Raw genomic sequence first — 16,825 nt, 5'->3', positions numbered from 1 at the left:
TTAATAAAGGTCAAACATAAAGAAATTGTGTGTTTCCGATAACTCGACCGACCCTTGTTTAACTCTCTGACCCTAAGTATGTTTTAAAACATTTAAAACAAAAAGATAAGAAATTCTTTGTCTTCTTGACGTCTGAACTCTTTTCCCAGCGATGTCTGTATACATTTCATCAACTTATCACAGGGGTATTCTGGTCGGCAATTTGTTTGGTTTTGGAAGCAATGTTTTTCAAGAGTAAAACAATTAAAAAGATAAAATAAAACATCCCGACTAACTACCCTATTTTCTGAGGCCATGTTATCGGATACACAATTATTTGCTCCCTTAATAAAATACTCTCCACTCGTTGAGTATATTTTGTCATCGTATTCTGTTGTACGCCCTCTTGTGGTACGGTGATTTACTTTCGCATAAGCTTACTTGTGAACATTCATTGCTGATAAAGATTATGCATAAAATAATTATAAATGCCAAATACTAGTATTTGTTTACGAGTCTGGCAAGTCAATAGTACGATCTTAGACAACAAACACCGAGGCGTAATCATAACCTACGGGTGGTTGGGGTTTTCGAATGAGGTATGTTGGACCCCGGATTACAATGTCGGCTTGGTCGGGGATTAGCTGGCCTACAGTGTTTATAATAAGCTTGGCCCCCCCCCCCAGCATATCTTTTGTAGTCTAGTTGCTATATAGTTTTTTTCGCGATAATTTTTCCATCATTCCCCTTTTTACATTGTATGTGATTTGATACTTTTCATTTAGCTTTAATTTTTTTTCATATGTCGAGGCTTGTGAAACACTACGCGATAGTTATGTTCTGCATGGATGCCAACGTGGTGTCGTGACTATCTCTAAATAAAACCCGCACACCAGATGAACGATGGCACTAGACTGCACTGAGCTAGCAAGTTTACTAACAGGAAGTGTGTGTGTGTGTGTGTTTGTTTGTTTGTATGTATGTATGTATGTATGTATGTATGTATGTATGTATGTATGTATGTATGTATGTATGTATGTATGTATGTATGTATGTATATGTGTGTGTGTGTATGTGTGTGTGTGTGTGTGCGCGCGCGTGCGTGTGGAGGATGAGGGGAGGGGGACATCGCGACATGCGACACGTACAAATCAGCAAAGTCTATCTCTGGCGGGATACGATAGGTCCGCTGATATTTGGATGTATGCATCAGTCACACTTTCATAATCTGAATCAAAATAAAAAGCAGGTAAAGATAAAACAAACTAGTTGTCTTTCCATGTTGTCTTTCTTTTTACTTCAAACAAATAGGCGAAGGCGGATATGCAACTTGGGGACATTACATCAGTCCCTGGTGAGTTTCGCATGGTTTGTGTACATGGTTTGTGAACACCCTTTGTGTGTGGGCCGGTGTCCAGGTGACTTTGCATCCGGGCATGTCGTTGACTGGGATGGGACTGGAATTCCGCAAAGCATGACGGAACATTACGCATGCGCAAACTACTATTTTCAGTTGCACTACAAACGTGAGTAAGATGCGTCAGACAAGGTCGATATTGGAAAATTGCCGTGCATTTTCTAAATAGTTGCGGAAATTGGCCTAATTTTTGGTGCAAATCAAGGTTTCCACTGATTGGAATTCAGAGTCTTAAAACTTTGTGAAGAAGCGAGCTTCATTTCTGGAAAAACCGAAAGTATTCACCGCAGCTAGCTGAGACGTTGGCAAGCCTGCATGCTGCACGATGTCAGCTCGCCAAACGCAAGCTGCAGCGAGGCGGCGAAAACGACCTCAACCGCCCATTTATAACGGTGTCTTTAACTCTTACGAGGACAAAAATAACGATTTTGTGTGGTAAGTATGGCCATATGTACATTTGCGTGGTAATGCATTATTCCTTCAATGAATCGACAGCTTCCTGTCCGACGTGCACGCGCGTAATTTTAGACGATCGTCTCACAAAGGATCTATTCGCAATGTATAACCGGTTCTCTTCCGGCATTTTGTGCTGCGTAAAAATAGCAGTGACTTGCTTGCACATGCTTTTAAATTTAGTTTGACTAGCACCATTGTCATAACAAAGAAATGGGCATGTATGCTGGGGCCTTGTTGAACCCTACATGTACGTCACTATCACTGTGATGACAGCACCCGGGTGACAGCATAATACTGCATCCTGTGGTGTTACGATCCATTGTCAAAACACGACCTCGCCTTGCCGGTCTCTTGTCAATTGTCAACCCATACTCTCAATACGAATCCTTGGATACTTGGGAGTGATGCCAACGGAGACGCTTTACACATACCCGTTGGGAGCCTTTAAATATAATATTGTGGTTACAAGGGGTACCTGGGTTTAATCCTAAACGTGCACCTCTTTGTTCGCTGTTGTAGCGTGTGGCATTACTAATACGTAAATGCCTTTGCACTCTGCAGAGGAATGCATGTAGACTTTGTTGCATGGGTGGTTTCTGATATTTATCTCGTTTTACAAATGCTTTGAATTTTTGTAAGTGTGTTCATTTCAGGTGTGTAGGTTGCAGGCCTGGGTAGCAGGACATTATTAGAGTGCATAGGTCAATGCGCCTGGTTGTCCCATTGATTATGCAATGCCCTGGTCTGCAAGGTACAGTGAAGGAGCAATGGTTTACATGTACATTCATTTGTATGTACTAAACAATGTGCATAACTAGTGCAAAACGTTGTTCAAAACATTACAAAGATTGGTTGTAGTGTCAATATTAGTGACATTGTTAATAACTAAAATCTAAACATATTCGGTCAGCAATGTAATTGTATGCAGAGTTGTTGGACAGATGCTCTTGGATTTTACATGTCAAGCTAATATATTTTGAAAGGGGTAGACTTGTGTCTGGCAATCCTAAAGTACATTGTATGTCCACAGGGAGACTAATACATCCATGGTATGTCCAAAAACAAATCCAAAGTGGCAATTGTTTTCACCAACTTCCATGAGATGTAATTCAATTGATTAGCCCAACCCATTCTGCCATGGTAGTGGAAATTGGCACAATCGTAGCATCTCAAAATTAATTGACTCTCAAAATGCTAAAATCCTGACTGGCCTAGTTGTTTGTGTAACTTAAGTCAATGATGTAAAGTTGTTCATAATAAACAACAAAAACTGAAACAGGGTCACCTTGAATATCACTTCACCAAATGTCAAACATGTACATGTACGTATATAAAATGAAATAATTGTTAGAAAAAAGATTGTATTGAAGTATAGTCACGTTTAAATGCATGTTTTTGATTTTGATTTGACAAAGACACTTGTAGAAATGTGTTATTTCTCAAACATGTACAATGTGTTGCTATAAACTCAATATACATGTATGGTATTGAGCCCAAGGTCATAATGAATGAGTCATCAAGGCGACAACAATAATACAAAAAGTGCAGCCTATTTAAATTTTAATGATTTCTTTTCACATTTAATGTAGATTTAAAATATTGATGGCAAAATATGATGCTTTGAAAGAATTGATTTCTAAACAAATTGAAATTAGATTTTAGTAGACTTCACAGTAGAGACATGATACATGTACATGTAGCGAATTCAATTGTACCTTACAGATTTTACAACATATTGAAAAGCTTGTAGTGTGGTTGCATTGAAGTACATGTACCAGTACAACGTGTACTACTGCTAGGACTGTGTTGCAATATGTTACAGTGCCCTGTCGGATTACATTGCAATATTGTTTTTACTCTTTTGCAAGCCTACAGCTATTTTAATGGTTGAATGAACACATATCCTGTGCATATTGCTTATTATAATAAATTGTGTTATTGCAACTATGGAAATTGTTTGTAAAGTTGTCAATAGATTATTACTAATTTTGTGACGTAAATCAAACAGTAGAAAATGTATCTTATCGAAATGTAATTGTTTTGTGAAAATATGGGGGGGGGGGGCAGGCAATGTGTTCACATCTGGTTTGTGAGAGATTGCAGTTTCTGATATTGATGGTAACAGGTTATAGCATACAGAATATATGTTCTGCTCCAGTGATTGTAATAGATGTTTGATGACAAGTCTCTATATAATTAAATTTGGACCCATGGGGGTAGGCTTTACACATTGTGACATTTAAAGGCATTCTGTATGACTACAATGTATTGTCGTTTGGTTTCAAATTCACCTTATGGTAATTAGTTTTAGTGACTGTTTACTCAAGTACAAATTAAATAATTTATGAGATTGTATCCAAGAGAATGTCAGAACCTGGTGCCATTTCCTTTAGTTACAAATGTACTAGTAGATCACAATGCCATGAACGGATGCGTTTTGATATACACTTGACATTGAATATGAAATCACCATAGTAACAGGATGGAACCTGATTTTGACCGTAACAATTTCTTGGAAATATGATTAATGTATTTTGAATTGAAGCAGTTATTCATATCACAGTTGGTCATGTATGTGTTATGTTTCTTGGAATTACTTCCTTTTGCACTTGGCACATACATGTACTACTTGTTGGGTTATATTCTGTATGTGGTCAATATATGTTTCATTGATACATGTATGATTATCAGATATCAAATTAGTTTATAATACACTTCTCTTTATTGAATGTGGATGTGTGAAAAAAAAGTCATGCCTTTGTCGTCAGGTGCATTAGACACATGGGCCCTGTCCCCACTTGGCATATTGACTCGGTCCAAAACAGAATTGAAATGGGTTCTCCAGTGAATCAGTTCAAAACCATGTCAGGAAGTTGGTTTGAACTGATTCAAAGTAATTTGGTTTGGAATCAATGCAAAAACAGAAGTGAATAACTTCAAATCCATTGCTCAGTTTTCTGGTGGGGTGGAAACCAGTTTTGAACTGATTTCACTTATAACCGATTGAGAGTGAATAAGGTTGATTCAGATGGAGACATGGCTACTAATACCAAATACAGTCATGTATATGCATACATGTATACATTGTACATGCATCTGAACAGTATGGAGTGTTAAAAAAATTCCACTGATGTTGACACATGCATAGGGGCAAGATCAATAGGTCAATGTAGGATAACAATTCTTAGGCCTCATACCCCCTTCTAACTACAACCCATAACACCAAAGTAAAGCTTTTTCTGTATGTACCCAATCGTTTATAGCATCCATATCAAGTGTAAAAGTACATGTATACTGTTTCATTTGCTAATTGACCACATTAGAAAGGCCACATGCTGGGCTTATACATGTAAATGAATCAATTGAAACAGTATTATACTATACTTTTACATTTATATGAATGCCATAAAATGACTTAGAGAAAGTGCTTTACTTCAGTGTTACCTGTTGTAAATTGGCCAAAATTGAAAATTGCTTCAAACCGCACAATCAATTTCAAATCTGTATATAGTGCTATGAATATGAAGCCAGTAGTGTATGTACATGTAGTGAGTAAAAAATAGTTCCTTTGTTGACACTTTACTTTATTTTTAGTGCCATGTGTTTACTGAAGCAGAAATTCTTCCATTTCTGAATTTGACATTTTTTAGAGGAATATTTGTATTTAGGGGTACAAAAAAATCCATTAAAAGTAAAATCTATTTTGTAGAATGAGAACTAAAATGGCCCAAAACCCCACCACCCCCCCAAATTAAAAGAATATAGTTTTTTATCTTACATTGAACTATTGATCTCACCCTTACGACAAGTTGCTATCTGTTGTTATCTACATGTAAAGTCACTATACTTTATCCATAAATGTGGATGGCGTCTGTACACCAACAATCTATAAAGCTAGTGTGTGTAAGCTTTAACATGTACATATGTTTTTCCTGACATGGCCTATCACTTGAGTTAACATAACATTGGATGTGTTCCAGTGGAAGTCATCCACATTTTCTACATAAATTAGAAACAAATGTATCTCATAGTCATACATGTACATGTGTATCTAGTTTTTTTTCTTCATTATTTTGCTTTCAACTTCAAACAACTACATTGTAGTAAAGCTGCTACCAACTATTCTCTCTCTTTTTTTTCATTACAGTCCGATTTGCTTTGACATGATTGAAGAAGCCCATATGACAAAATGTGGTCATACATTTTGGTAAGTGTAACTACAGTGCATGGTAATACATACATTTACATTGTATGCATGCCAAGTTGTACAGGAAACATAGGATTGATTTTTTGTCATTCCCGTGTCAACAATGATTTCACTCAGTTTTACACCAATTAAGCCTGTGAAAGTATAGTTATATTTCTCAATATTTGAATTATATCTTTTCTGTATTCAGACAGGAAATACTTGAAACATACAATATACAAATGTACATGTAGGTTTTTGTCACTGCACATCTGCGACTTGTATTGACAAGGCCCTTTATGCTTCTCATATTTTCATCAACTGAACAAAGGCAAGTGTTGGGAATGATATTAATTGTTCTAAGTACATTGTATCTATCAGTATTAGCTTAGCCTACATATACCTGTATGTTTAGACTTGAACCATTATCCTAACTGACACATTGCTTTTTCGAATTTTCGCTCCATACCCAAGTCTACCCTGACAACTATGTAGTATTTAAGTCCCGTCCTGCCATACACCTAACGTATGTAAAACAGTAACGTAAATTTGAAAAGAATCTGTGTACATGTGTAAAAGATATCTAATTATGTATTCATCATGTGACCTAATTGCATGATTTAATATGTCTAATTATGTATAGACCAATCACGCTGTGTATAGGAATTCCATTTGAGACTAGCTCTGAATGGTTGTCAGAATAGACTAAAACGATATATCAATAGAACCTGTTATTGAAAGTGTGAAAGTTTTCAGAATTTGGTGAGAAGTGCGGAAATGAAGTTCAGTAATTATCTTGACCACAGACACCCCCCTAAATGAACAAAGTTTGTTTATTGCGCTCGCGCTTGTGTGACAATGTGCGATTGTCCCTAAGATATGGGAGAATACCAAATGTTGATACATGTACATCAAAAGTAATTACTGGGAGTTCGTTATGTTGAAATTGAATTGGTTTTCAGGGCACACTGGTTCAGTCGGTTACACATGTACAAAATATTATCTTTGTGAACTGTCGTCATTTCTTCATGACTAGTCTACATTCATGAGTTTTATGAATTACATCAAGCAAGTGAGGACATGTATGCTAAAAGGAACTAAACTTTACATAACTTTACAGCAAATATTAAACATTGACAAGGTGCTCAAATTAAACAGGAAGTTGTTGGATAAGCAAACGTTGAATGTAATTTAAATAAGTAGTAAGTAACTTGTGCATATCAGGAGTGTCTGATTTCCTCTCCTTTTTCATCATGTTTGCCAGACATTTTATGTACATGTACAGGTAAACATGAATATTTTATTTTGTCCACACAGGGAGATTTAATATTCCTAATATAGCGAACTAGTGAAGTAATTTTTTTTCTTCTGTTTACATGAAAATCGCTCTATGCAGATTTTTCCAGTGGCTTGAATATTAGAGCTCAGAATTACATATTAATTTCTGTTTTGAACAAAAGTTTGATTTATTCACAAATTGAATTTTCATCAACGCAAATAAAATTTAATTTCAGCTGAATTTCCTCCATTATATTTTAGCTTTTATGTACTGTGAAATCCAAAATGATATATGTAGGCTGTTGAGAATTTGTTGATGAGGCTTCAGGTTTTATTATCTGGGTGATAGATTGAAACCTTCATCAATAAACTCTTGAGAGTAACATTCAAGGTTAAATTGATAAATCCATTTTAAAACCTCAATTTAGATTCGATTTTTCGTAAGAAATGGTTCAATTTTATAGTGTTTCAATCAAATGCATGTTAATGTATGAACACCAAAGTGAAATATGTATTTCCATGTGCAATGTGAAATATTATCCTTATGAAGATCACATGATTCTCATCCCACTTTTTTGAGGTGTGAATGTGTTCTTGCCAATCATTCCAGTATAAAGTAGCATTTCAAGGAACAATTTTAGATGACAAAAAATGTCGGTGTTACATTTACACACATTTTATTGGCATTGATTTTGGAATACCATTTATTGTGTAAACCTAGTATATTGTGATGTGATTCTCAAGGAAAAGTTTACCATGTGCTGATAAACTAGTGTCAAAATAAACTTATTTTTCATAATGTTTTCTTTGAGGCTGATACATGAATACTTTGTGTAAAAATGTATCCGCACTTGAACTAGGTGACAAAGTCACGGCCATGAGAAAAAAAGTCTTCAAATTCAAACACCAGCCATGTTTTTGTCTTAGAGGACTACACAATGCAGTGAGTTTGTTTACAACCTGAATCTATGTCCTGTTTGATGAATGATGAGCCGGAAGTTCAGGTATTGATTTCAATGACAAGAAATTTAGCAGTCTCAGGATTTAATCACAGGAAGTGATTTTGCTTGGAGGAGAAAATCCTATTTACCAAGGGTGAAGAGAGAGCTGTTCCAATTATACCATGAATAGAAATTAATGGTCCAAGACTAACAAGCACAGTGCTTCCACACTGTCGTGATTTGTTAGACAGGTGAATTGTTGTCATGGCAACACTTTAATTCCCAGTTGACATGGGTAGAATTAATGAAAGTTGATGTCACTTTATTGGAGAGGAAGTAAACTAATTATTGCAAAGAAATCAGGAGACCTAATTACTACATGTACAAGAAACGTAAAAAAATCATTTCCTTCACAGAAAATCAAATAGTTTGCGCTTTTTTTTGTATAAAAAATGTTTTGTTCTGACTGACGAAATGATTTGATTAACTTGACCACACTTATACTGCAGTTTTGAACTATTTGAATTTAGAATTTGAATGAAAGATAATTATTGTGAAATAATGCCCAGTCAGATGATAATGACACTATTAGAAGACCAAAATCAAACATTACATTTTTACTGATTAATACAAAACATTACGTAGCTGACACTGACAGCTTACTGTCAATTTACTGGATAAATTGGCCATTCTACTAAGTTCTGATAGAAAGGTTCGTGTGAATGTAACAAGTTGACTATCACAAGTACAAAATGTATCAGTATTGATTTTTGATTTCCTTATATAAATTTGAAATGATTTCATAGCAGTTCCTTTTGATGTGTCTCATGCGTATGAAATAAAGTTTTTATTTGAGGTACTCTTCTGAAATGTTACCCTTTGTATTTAAAAGAAGTTTTGACCAGCAATTTTATCCGGCGGCATTTGTGCTCTTTCTTAGACATTTTAGGGGTGGTTCTTTTTCAGTGTTTTCATAGCTGTTGTATTATTTTTCATGTTTAGGTGTTAGTTTGTTGTACAATACCTGAGACGTAGTGTAGCATTTGTTTTAGAATTAAAAGAATAGATAAAAAATAATAAGCACTTTATGGCCTTGAGATATTATGGCACACATGCTGAATGTGAAAACACCTTTTTTTTTTGTTACACAAATGTGACATATTGATAGATAGGGTAATAAATTGATATGTGTGTGTGTGAATCTCATATCTGCTTTGTATTTGTGAAAGTACTCCTGTACTTAATAGTATGCTACTAATCCATACCTCTCATGCAATAGTCACATCTATACTTCCGATGCTGACATGAATTGAGAAAAACAAACTGAGAGAAGGACACTTTGATGTGATTGCTGACTGTGATATATCATTTGAACAAGTCAACCTTGCCAGCATTGAAATATTTGTATGTTTTCGTGAAATCTATGAAGTGCTCACATTTGGCTCTAAATTGTTATTGTACATACAATAATATGCCTGACTTGATTGTAAGGGCATGTCTGCATGCAGAAGTACCGTGATTGATTTAAAAGACATATCATTGTAGCATGATTGATACATGCTAAATCATGAATTGATAAACAAAATGTGCATTTAAATGTATCTGTTCAAATTTATGAAATAAATAAATTATATCTATTAAAATGAGAAACATTTTACAGAAGATTTATATTTCATGTAAGTTCCAGAATAAACTACATTTATGTGAAGAGGTTTGTCTAATAGATCTTCAGGAATCATTTCTTGCAGATTTGTCGGACTGTATCTCTCAATAACGTTTTCAGTTTGATTTATCTAAAAGGGGAAGTTTAGAGCATATTATTAGTTATTACATGTTAGGATATTGGAGTCGTGTGTCCCTACTTTCTATTAAGAACGATGTACGTATATATAGCCAGCGGAGTTTTGCATATAATCACTTTTTGCTCCATACTCTTCTAACATAGAAACAGATAATTCATACTACTACTACTACTACTACTACTGGAGTGGATTTGTCATTTCTATTTATTGGCAACCAAATTATTTTGACTTTTTGCGTGACTATTCACCTAAAAACTTGGAAATGAATATATTTATGTCAAAATATAAATTTTGTGTGGTCATTCTGTATGTTAAATATTTAATGTGAACTTGATCATAAACATGTATTTTGTGGTTGGGTAGGTGGATTTTTTAATTTTATTTCATTTTTTCTCTCTCGAGTCTCCATGTGTGAGTGTCTACCAGTAGTTCAGGTAGTTACATGTATGTTTTCCATTGTTTTCGTATGGTCTCTGTGTTACTGGTTTCTTCTCATCAGATGTACAGCCATTACAGATTGGAAGAACAGTTTTATATTGTCTTTTTAAATTGATGTCAGTTTCAGCATCCACTAGCATTACTCATGAGACTTCACAACTTTTGCAATTTTAGTTATTTTTTCCTATATGTAAAAAAAGTTTAGGGTCGAAAGTGAAAACATATGGGGGGGGGGGGGGGTCAGGTAACTGGAACAAAACATATTTTTTTAGGCTTTTCCAGTGTGCCTTCTCATGAAAGAATTTTTCGTCATGAGTCAAACTGATAAAAACTCAACTGGGATTTCTTGTGCAGTGCATCGACAAATGTAAGCAATTAGAGAAACACAAAATGTTGGGAGTATTGCAAGTAATTTCTATGCACCATTTGGAATAGTGGACACACTGAATGGTACATTTATTATTGATGTTTTTGTAAGCTGTTGTAATCAGCAAAGCATATAGCAGACCTACAATGGAATATATTCAGTCATTGATATTTCACATGTCAGCAATTTTTTCCAACCAACTGAAGTGCAAAAAATGTAGGTTGTTGAAAATGTAACAGTCTTTTTTCTATGATTGAATTGGGGCAGATAGACAGATGTTGTTTTTCCAAATGCACAGATTCGTGTCCTATCGACATTGATGTAGATTACCAAAGCATGTCAGTGGATAAAAAGCAGGTTAGGATAGCGTGCTCTCAATATGATAGACAGAAATTGTGTATGCAGGGTGGGAGGGGGGGAAGGGGTATTTGTACATCATCGTCATCAAAGCTGTGTCGTGTGTACTGAGCTTTAGATGCTAGATGTCTATTGGTTCAGCTGGATTAAGTAAAAATATGCAGTAATGACATAGATGCTTTCTTAAATCCGTCTTGAGTTGCTAGGTACCGGTATAACTTTTTTAATAAGGTACTCTAATTTACATAAGAATACAAGTGACTGAGAAGCCTGGAAATCACTAAGAATGTCCTTCAGGCAATATAGTTTCCCTATCTAAATACAAGTCCCTGGGAGATCAGCATGGCTTCTATGCAAGCAAGATAGCAATAGTTGCTGTTGGATGTGATGTGTGCTGGTTAATTCTAAAATGTTGTGAATATGACTAATCTGGTGTGTTTTTTTGGTTTGGTTTATATTTGCAGTTTTAAGTGCATCACAAGAAGTTTGGAAGAGAGTAACAGATGTCCGAAGTGCAACTTTGTTATAGAAAAAACAGACCAAATATTTCCAAATTTTCTTTGTAAGTATTGTCTTCCGTAACCGTAATACTATAACCTTAGAAAATGTTTCTAAAGGTTTATTTTTGCTTATTTCGTGGCTAAAATGCCTCTATATATACATGTAAACAGTGCACCAGGCTTCGTACCTTGTAAAAATTAGTCTCTGAGAACTAGTTGAAGACTAAAATTGTAAAATTTTCTAGTGATGAAAATATCCAGGTTTACAGTACTAAGTGTAACTGAATTTACATGTAAGTTAATGTGTAGAAGAAGTGCTTTGGCCAAAAAGAGAAAAGAATTGTTTCTGGTCAGTGTGCGCATCACTTAAACTTTGTGCTGGTCTTTTATTTTCGTGCTTGTCCAGCCCATGTACATGTACAACATGTACATGTAGTCTGCAGATCTGGAGGAAAAGACAAAGATAATCCTCCTTACATTAATTGCTACTTCAGTGAAGACAACTGCATGCCAATCATGAACAAGCAAATGACGTCTGTCGCACATACACACTTGCTCTAAAGTACTAAATAAAGAGAACAGTAAATGCCATAAATAGTAGATTGAGTGACAGGTTTGTTGAGAATTAAAAAAAAAAAAATTGCGTCGTCGCACCACTTTTGACAAAATGTCTTGACCAGAAACAATTCTCTTTTTGTTGTTGTTGGCATTATACAATGTACATGTAGGTGTGGTCAACATGTACATGTATGCCAGTAAGCGAAAAAACTACAGAGCTGATTATTATAATATAATGCTCTATGCTTGGAGATACTTTTCACAGCAACATAGGACCGTACTATAACTCCAGAATTTGTTTTACAACTAGTCGTAGTATTGATTTGATTTTCATTACATTTAGATTATACTGTATACTGTATTTCAAGCATTTTAAAAGATAAAGTGCACATTTACTAGCAGTTCAATAAAAGTCCCATGTGATTTCACTTATCTGTACTGTCTACTTGTATGGAAATAAATGTTGCTTACAAGGATATAGACTGTACATGTAAGATATGTATTGTTGTTCAGCCCTATCACAGGCTTCTCAACCATGTGGAGTTGATAGCTGATAGTGTTGCATGCATAACACAGTCGTATCTTATAGACTACATTGAGGATATGAACAGTTATAGATAAAATTTTGATCCTCACAAATAGAAAATTAATACTGTATGTAGTATACTTACACAATAATTTAAAAATGATGTTCAATTCTTCATTGGATGATATATTGTTCGTGGTTACAAGAATCAAAAGGACAGTAAAATATACAAAAAAATGGAGTTACTTTGGATGGTAAATTGGAAATGAATGCATCATTTGATGTGCAGAGTAACTATAAGTTGAATCTCCATTTATTGTTTTAATAACATGAACAGTAAAGCAGATATTATTATTATTGATGTCTACCATGGCCCTAAAACCTTGATCACAATGATTTAAACCTCAAATAGAATATTGCTGCCTCGGCACATCATAAATATAACGAACATTGGATTTTTCGGTCGACAGTATAACTTCCGCTAACACATGTTTCACTTGTACGAGAATAAGTCGACCTTCTTGTTCTATTTTGACGCTAGGCATGAGGAAAATGGTATTGCAGGTACCGAGAATTATTCAGTGTTGATATCGCTCTCCAAATTTAACATACCAATGTAACTATATCTTACTGTCATATTCTTCATTGCTTTTATCTGTACTTTTAATGAAATATTCTATATTCTATTTATATATTTAAAATATTTAGTAAATGAGTTAATATTAAAGCACAGACAGAGGCAGGAAGAGAAGAAGATAAAACTTGATGTACAGGTGAGTAATGGCTTTTAATTTATCATTCTGATCGAAATATTAATAAATGATAACATTTTGAACTAGTTTTTGATTACCTGCTGTAAATGCTAAATACTGCCTTAGAGTAGACAAAGGTTTGTCATTATTTGGGGTTCTTTTACTATTAGTTTGTAATGAATATTCAAATTATCTGTAACTTGAGTTATTTTTTTCATTCAGAGTACCCAAAATATATTCACTGAAAATTGTTAAAACATCACTAATTAGACATTGTACATGTTAATTAGGGCCTAGGGGAGGGGTCAGTAGTATCCGTAAGCTGTAGAGCAACAGATTGGAATCGTGAGAGCATTGATTGGAGAGCTGATTTTTTGAGTGTGGTCCCAAAAATCAATTTGATTTAATTTATTTTTCCATACATTTTGTATTCTGTTTACAGCTAATAAATACTCACAGGTGATTCTATGCTGTTCATGGTGTACGATAATCAGTGTGCTCTCTAATGATAGATAAATTTTGTTGTTGCGAATCAACATAGTTAAAAACTGGGATTTCTTGCGAGTCACCACATAGACATAGGGGAATACCAAATTTGGTGCGTCACTAGAATTTGTGTGCGTCAGTGGCACATCAGATTAGCTTTAGAGGGCACACTCGCCACATAGTAAGAGATGGGGGAACACCAAATTTTGGTGCGTCACTCAAAATTGTGTGCGTCAGTGGTACGTCAAATTGGCTTAGAGGGCACACTGACTATGAGTAAGTCATATATATCAAAACTGTTCAAAAAATATTTCAGTTGCAGCTACATGTAGTACAGCTAGAAAAATTGTACCCTTTGAATTGTACCAATGAGCACAGTACTGTACTAGAAGAACAACTTTCACATTCAATTTCCTACCCGCACAATATTTTGATTGATTTCCTAATGTTCATAGCCACTGGATAGTTTGTGATATGATAAAAGAATTATTTGACCCAAAGATATTTAGAGTAAAGTTACTACTCAATCATATCACAGTGCTTTCATGAACATTTTTTTTTTGTCAAATTTAATATTAGTCATTTGTATGACATACAGATTTTTCAAAAAAAAAATTATGTGGTACAAATATGTGAAGACTGCTAGTTGTAACTGGCGTATTCTGAATTCTCAGAAACAATTGTACTTCTGTGAAGGGGTTGTTCAGTTGGAAAAAAATGATGACTCACTTCACAATGGTACTTACAATGTATAAGTTATAATCATATCGTGTACATAATATGTGTGAAAATTCAAAATGTCAGATGAACACTGGACCATGCGGGTACATTGTACATTATAGTCATTCTTTACTTCATTGAACATTAAATGTGACTGAAAGCATGGATAGTGTTCTTTCAAATCTGACAACGGAAAATTGATGTATATATTTTATTCTTTGGGGTTCCCTTCAGATTAGGGGTTAAACATGAGGTGTGAAAACTGGTTGTTTGGCAGAACTTTAATTTTAAAAAAAACGTCTGGCTATAACAAAAGAATAATCCTTTGTAATAATTTCAAGGTAACACTAATGTGATGACTTGGGATTGAAACATGGCCCTTTAAGTACAAACTTGTTCCATTTCAAATTGTGGGTTTACATGCAGGTTTCTTTGGATTTCCAAATTCACTGTTGGCATTCTTTGATTTTTTAAAGTGAATGTTCATGATATGCAGGATATGAAACAATAAGTAGTTAAATCAGCTGGTGAGCTCATTGTATATGCTCATTATAAGTTAATAATCACCTGTTTGCAGGTGTACACAGAAATCTGAAGATAACATGCAGGTTTCTGACAATTTTGAAATGGATTTGAACCCTGCAGAGAGTTTACAGTGGAATAGGATATACATTAGTAGAGCATACATGTACCTTATGATACATTATACATTCTATTCACATGTAAATTAGTTGATATGATAAATTGACAATCCCAGGTAGAACAAATGAATGTTACCTTATCAGTATAACATGAATATTTCATGTGAATATATTGAACAGCGAAATCAGATCAGAGTGTTTTGTAGAGGACTCCGGAAATGCATTATTTCATCTACCTGTCTTATATCTTTGTTTTGCCTCCGGGGCACCATTATTGATCTCAATGCACTGGTCCCCCCCTTTTTGTTTGAAGCAAGCAGATAATAAGTCATTTCCTGCTAAACCATGACATTTAGCAGATTTGAAGTAGTTTGCCTGAAACTCAATACAGCTGAAAATTGATTCCCAATTGTCCACAATTGTCTGATTTACATTGTATTATATATTTCCACCCCGTCTCCCTCTACAATGAAATCCATGAATATCTAACCTACATTTGTATTAGATATTTTATGCTTACTTAATATAAATAACTCAAAATTCATGAACGTTGGGAGGAGATAAATTTGTCATTTCTTGGCTTTCACTGGATTAAAAGCTTTATTTTGTAACTTGTGTTAAATTATTGACCATACAATGTATGCCTGCAAGGAATTAGATATACTTGTCAAGATATACATCTATAGATATATTAGTGTTGTATGGATTTCTCAGGAGAGCGGTGTGTTTTATATGTGTACAGTCAAATGTCAGTTTTCATACAAGATGTATATGCTTATAATATTATGCATTTTGAAAGTTGTTCATTTGTATTTGGATGGAATGTTAACAGGTACAAGCTTCAGAAGTTCATATTTTTTTTACCCTCATTTTTGCGAGATATTTAAAAGATACTACTTAACCATCACTTGCAGTTGACTGAATTAAAACTAGTATTGAGGCTTGTTATAACATATTATCGATCCAGTGACATAATTTATTATACATATATATGTACATGAAAAAAGTGTAGGAAATTCATACTATACTATACTGTTCTAACAATTCCAGAAGACAAGTGTATTGCCATAGATGGCAGGGGTGAACAAATCATTTTGTGAACTGGTGGTCCCCGGACCAGTGCCTTAAAAAATCCAGTGGTCCTGCTGAAAGAATTAGTGGTACAAGGTAAAATTTGTGCAGGTCCGCCAAAAAAAATCGCTAGTCCCGGACCCAGGACCAGTGGATTTGTTCACCCCTGGATGGCATGCATCAACATCAACATTATACTAGAATAGTTTAATACAGGTTTTAGTTAAAACGATGTGAACTCAACTTATGTCACTTTTTGAGTTTAAGAGACACAGTGTGTAACTTTTTTATATTTGGTAGTTAGTCATGATTCATATGCTTGTTTGGTTTGAATTATTTTAACTTGTTAA

General features: G+C 34.5%; 1 protein-coding gene across 1 annotated transcript in view; it reads left to right on the top strand.

The window, feature by feature from the left end:
• The first annotated feature begins 1,542 nt into the window (after positions 1–1,542).
• The window catches only part of LOC144441025 (E3 ubiquitin-protein ligase COP1-like), a 35,888-nt gene continuing 20,605 nt past the window's right edge, over positions 1,543–16,825 (top strand). Inside the window, exons 1-4 of the mRNA XM_078130536.1 lie at positions 1,543–1,831; positions 6,000–6,059; positions 11,686–11,783; positions 13,514–13,578. Of these exons, the coding sequence (XP_077986662.1) occupies positions 1,722–1,831; positions 6,000–6,059; positions 11,686–11,783; positions 13,514–13,578 (333 nt within the window). The 5' untranslated portion in view covers positions 1,543–1,721. The remainder of the gene's footprint in view (positions 1,832–5,999; positions 6,060–11,685; positions 11,784–13,513; positions 13,579–16,825) is intronic.

This window comes from Glandiceps talaboti, chromosome 10 (genome assembly GCF_964340395.1).
Source record: "Glandiceps talaboti chromosome 10, keGlaTala1.1, whole genome shotgun sequence".
Classification (NCBI taxonomy): domain Eukaryota; kingdom Metazoa; phylum Hemichordata; class Enteropneusta; family Spengelidae; genus Glandiceps; species Glandiceps talaboti.
Note: the sequence above shows the minus strand (reverse complement) of the source record. Positions and strands in the feature narration are given on the sequence as shown.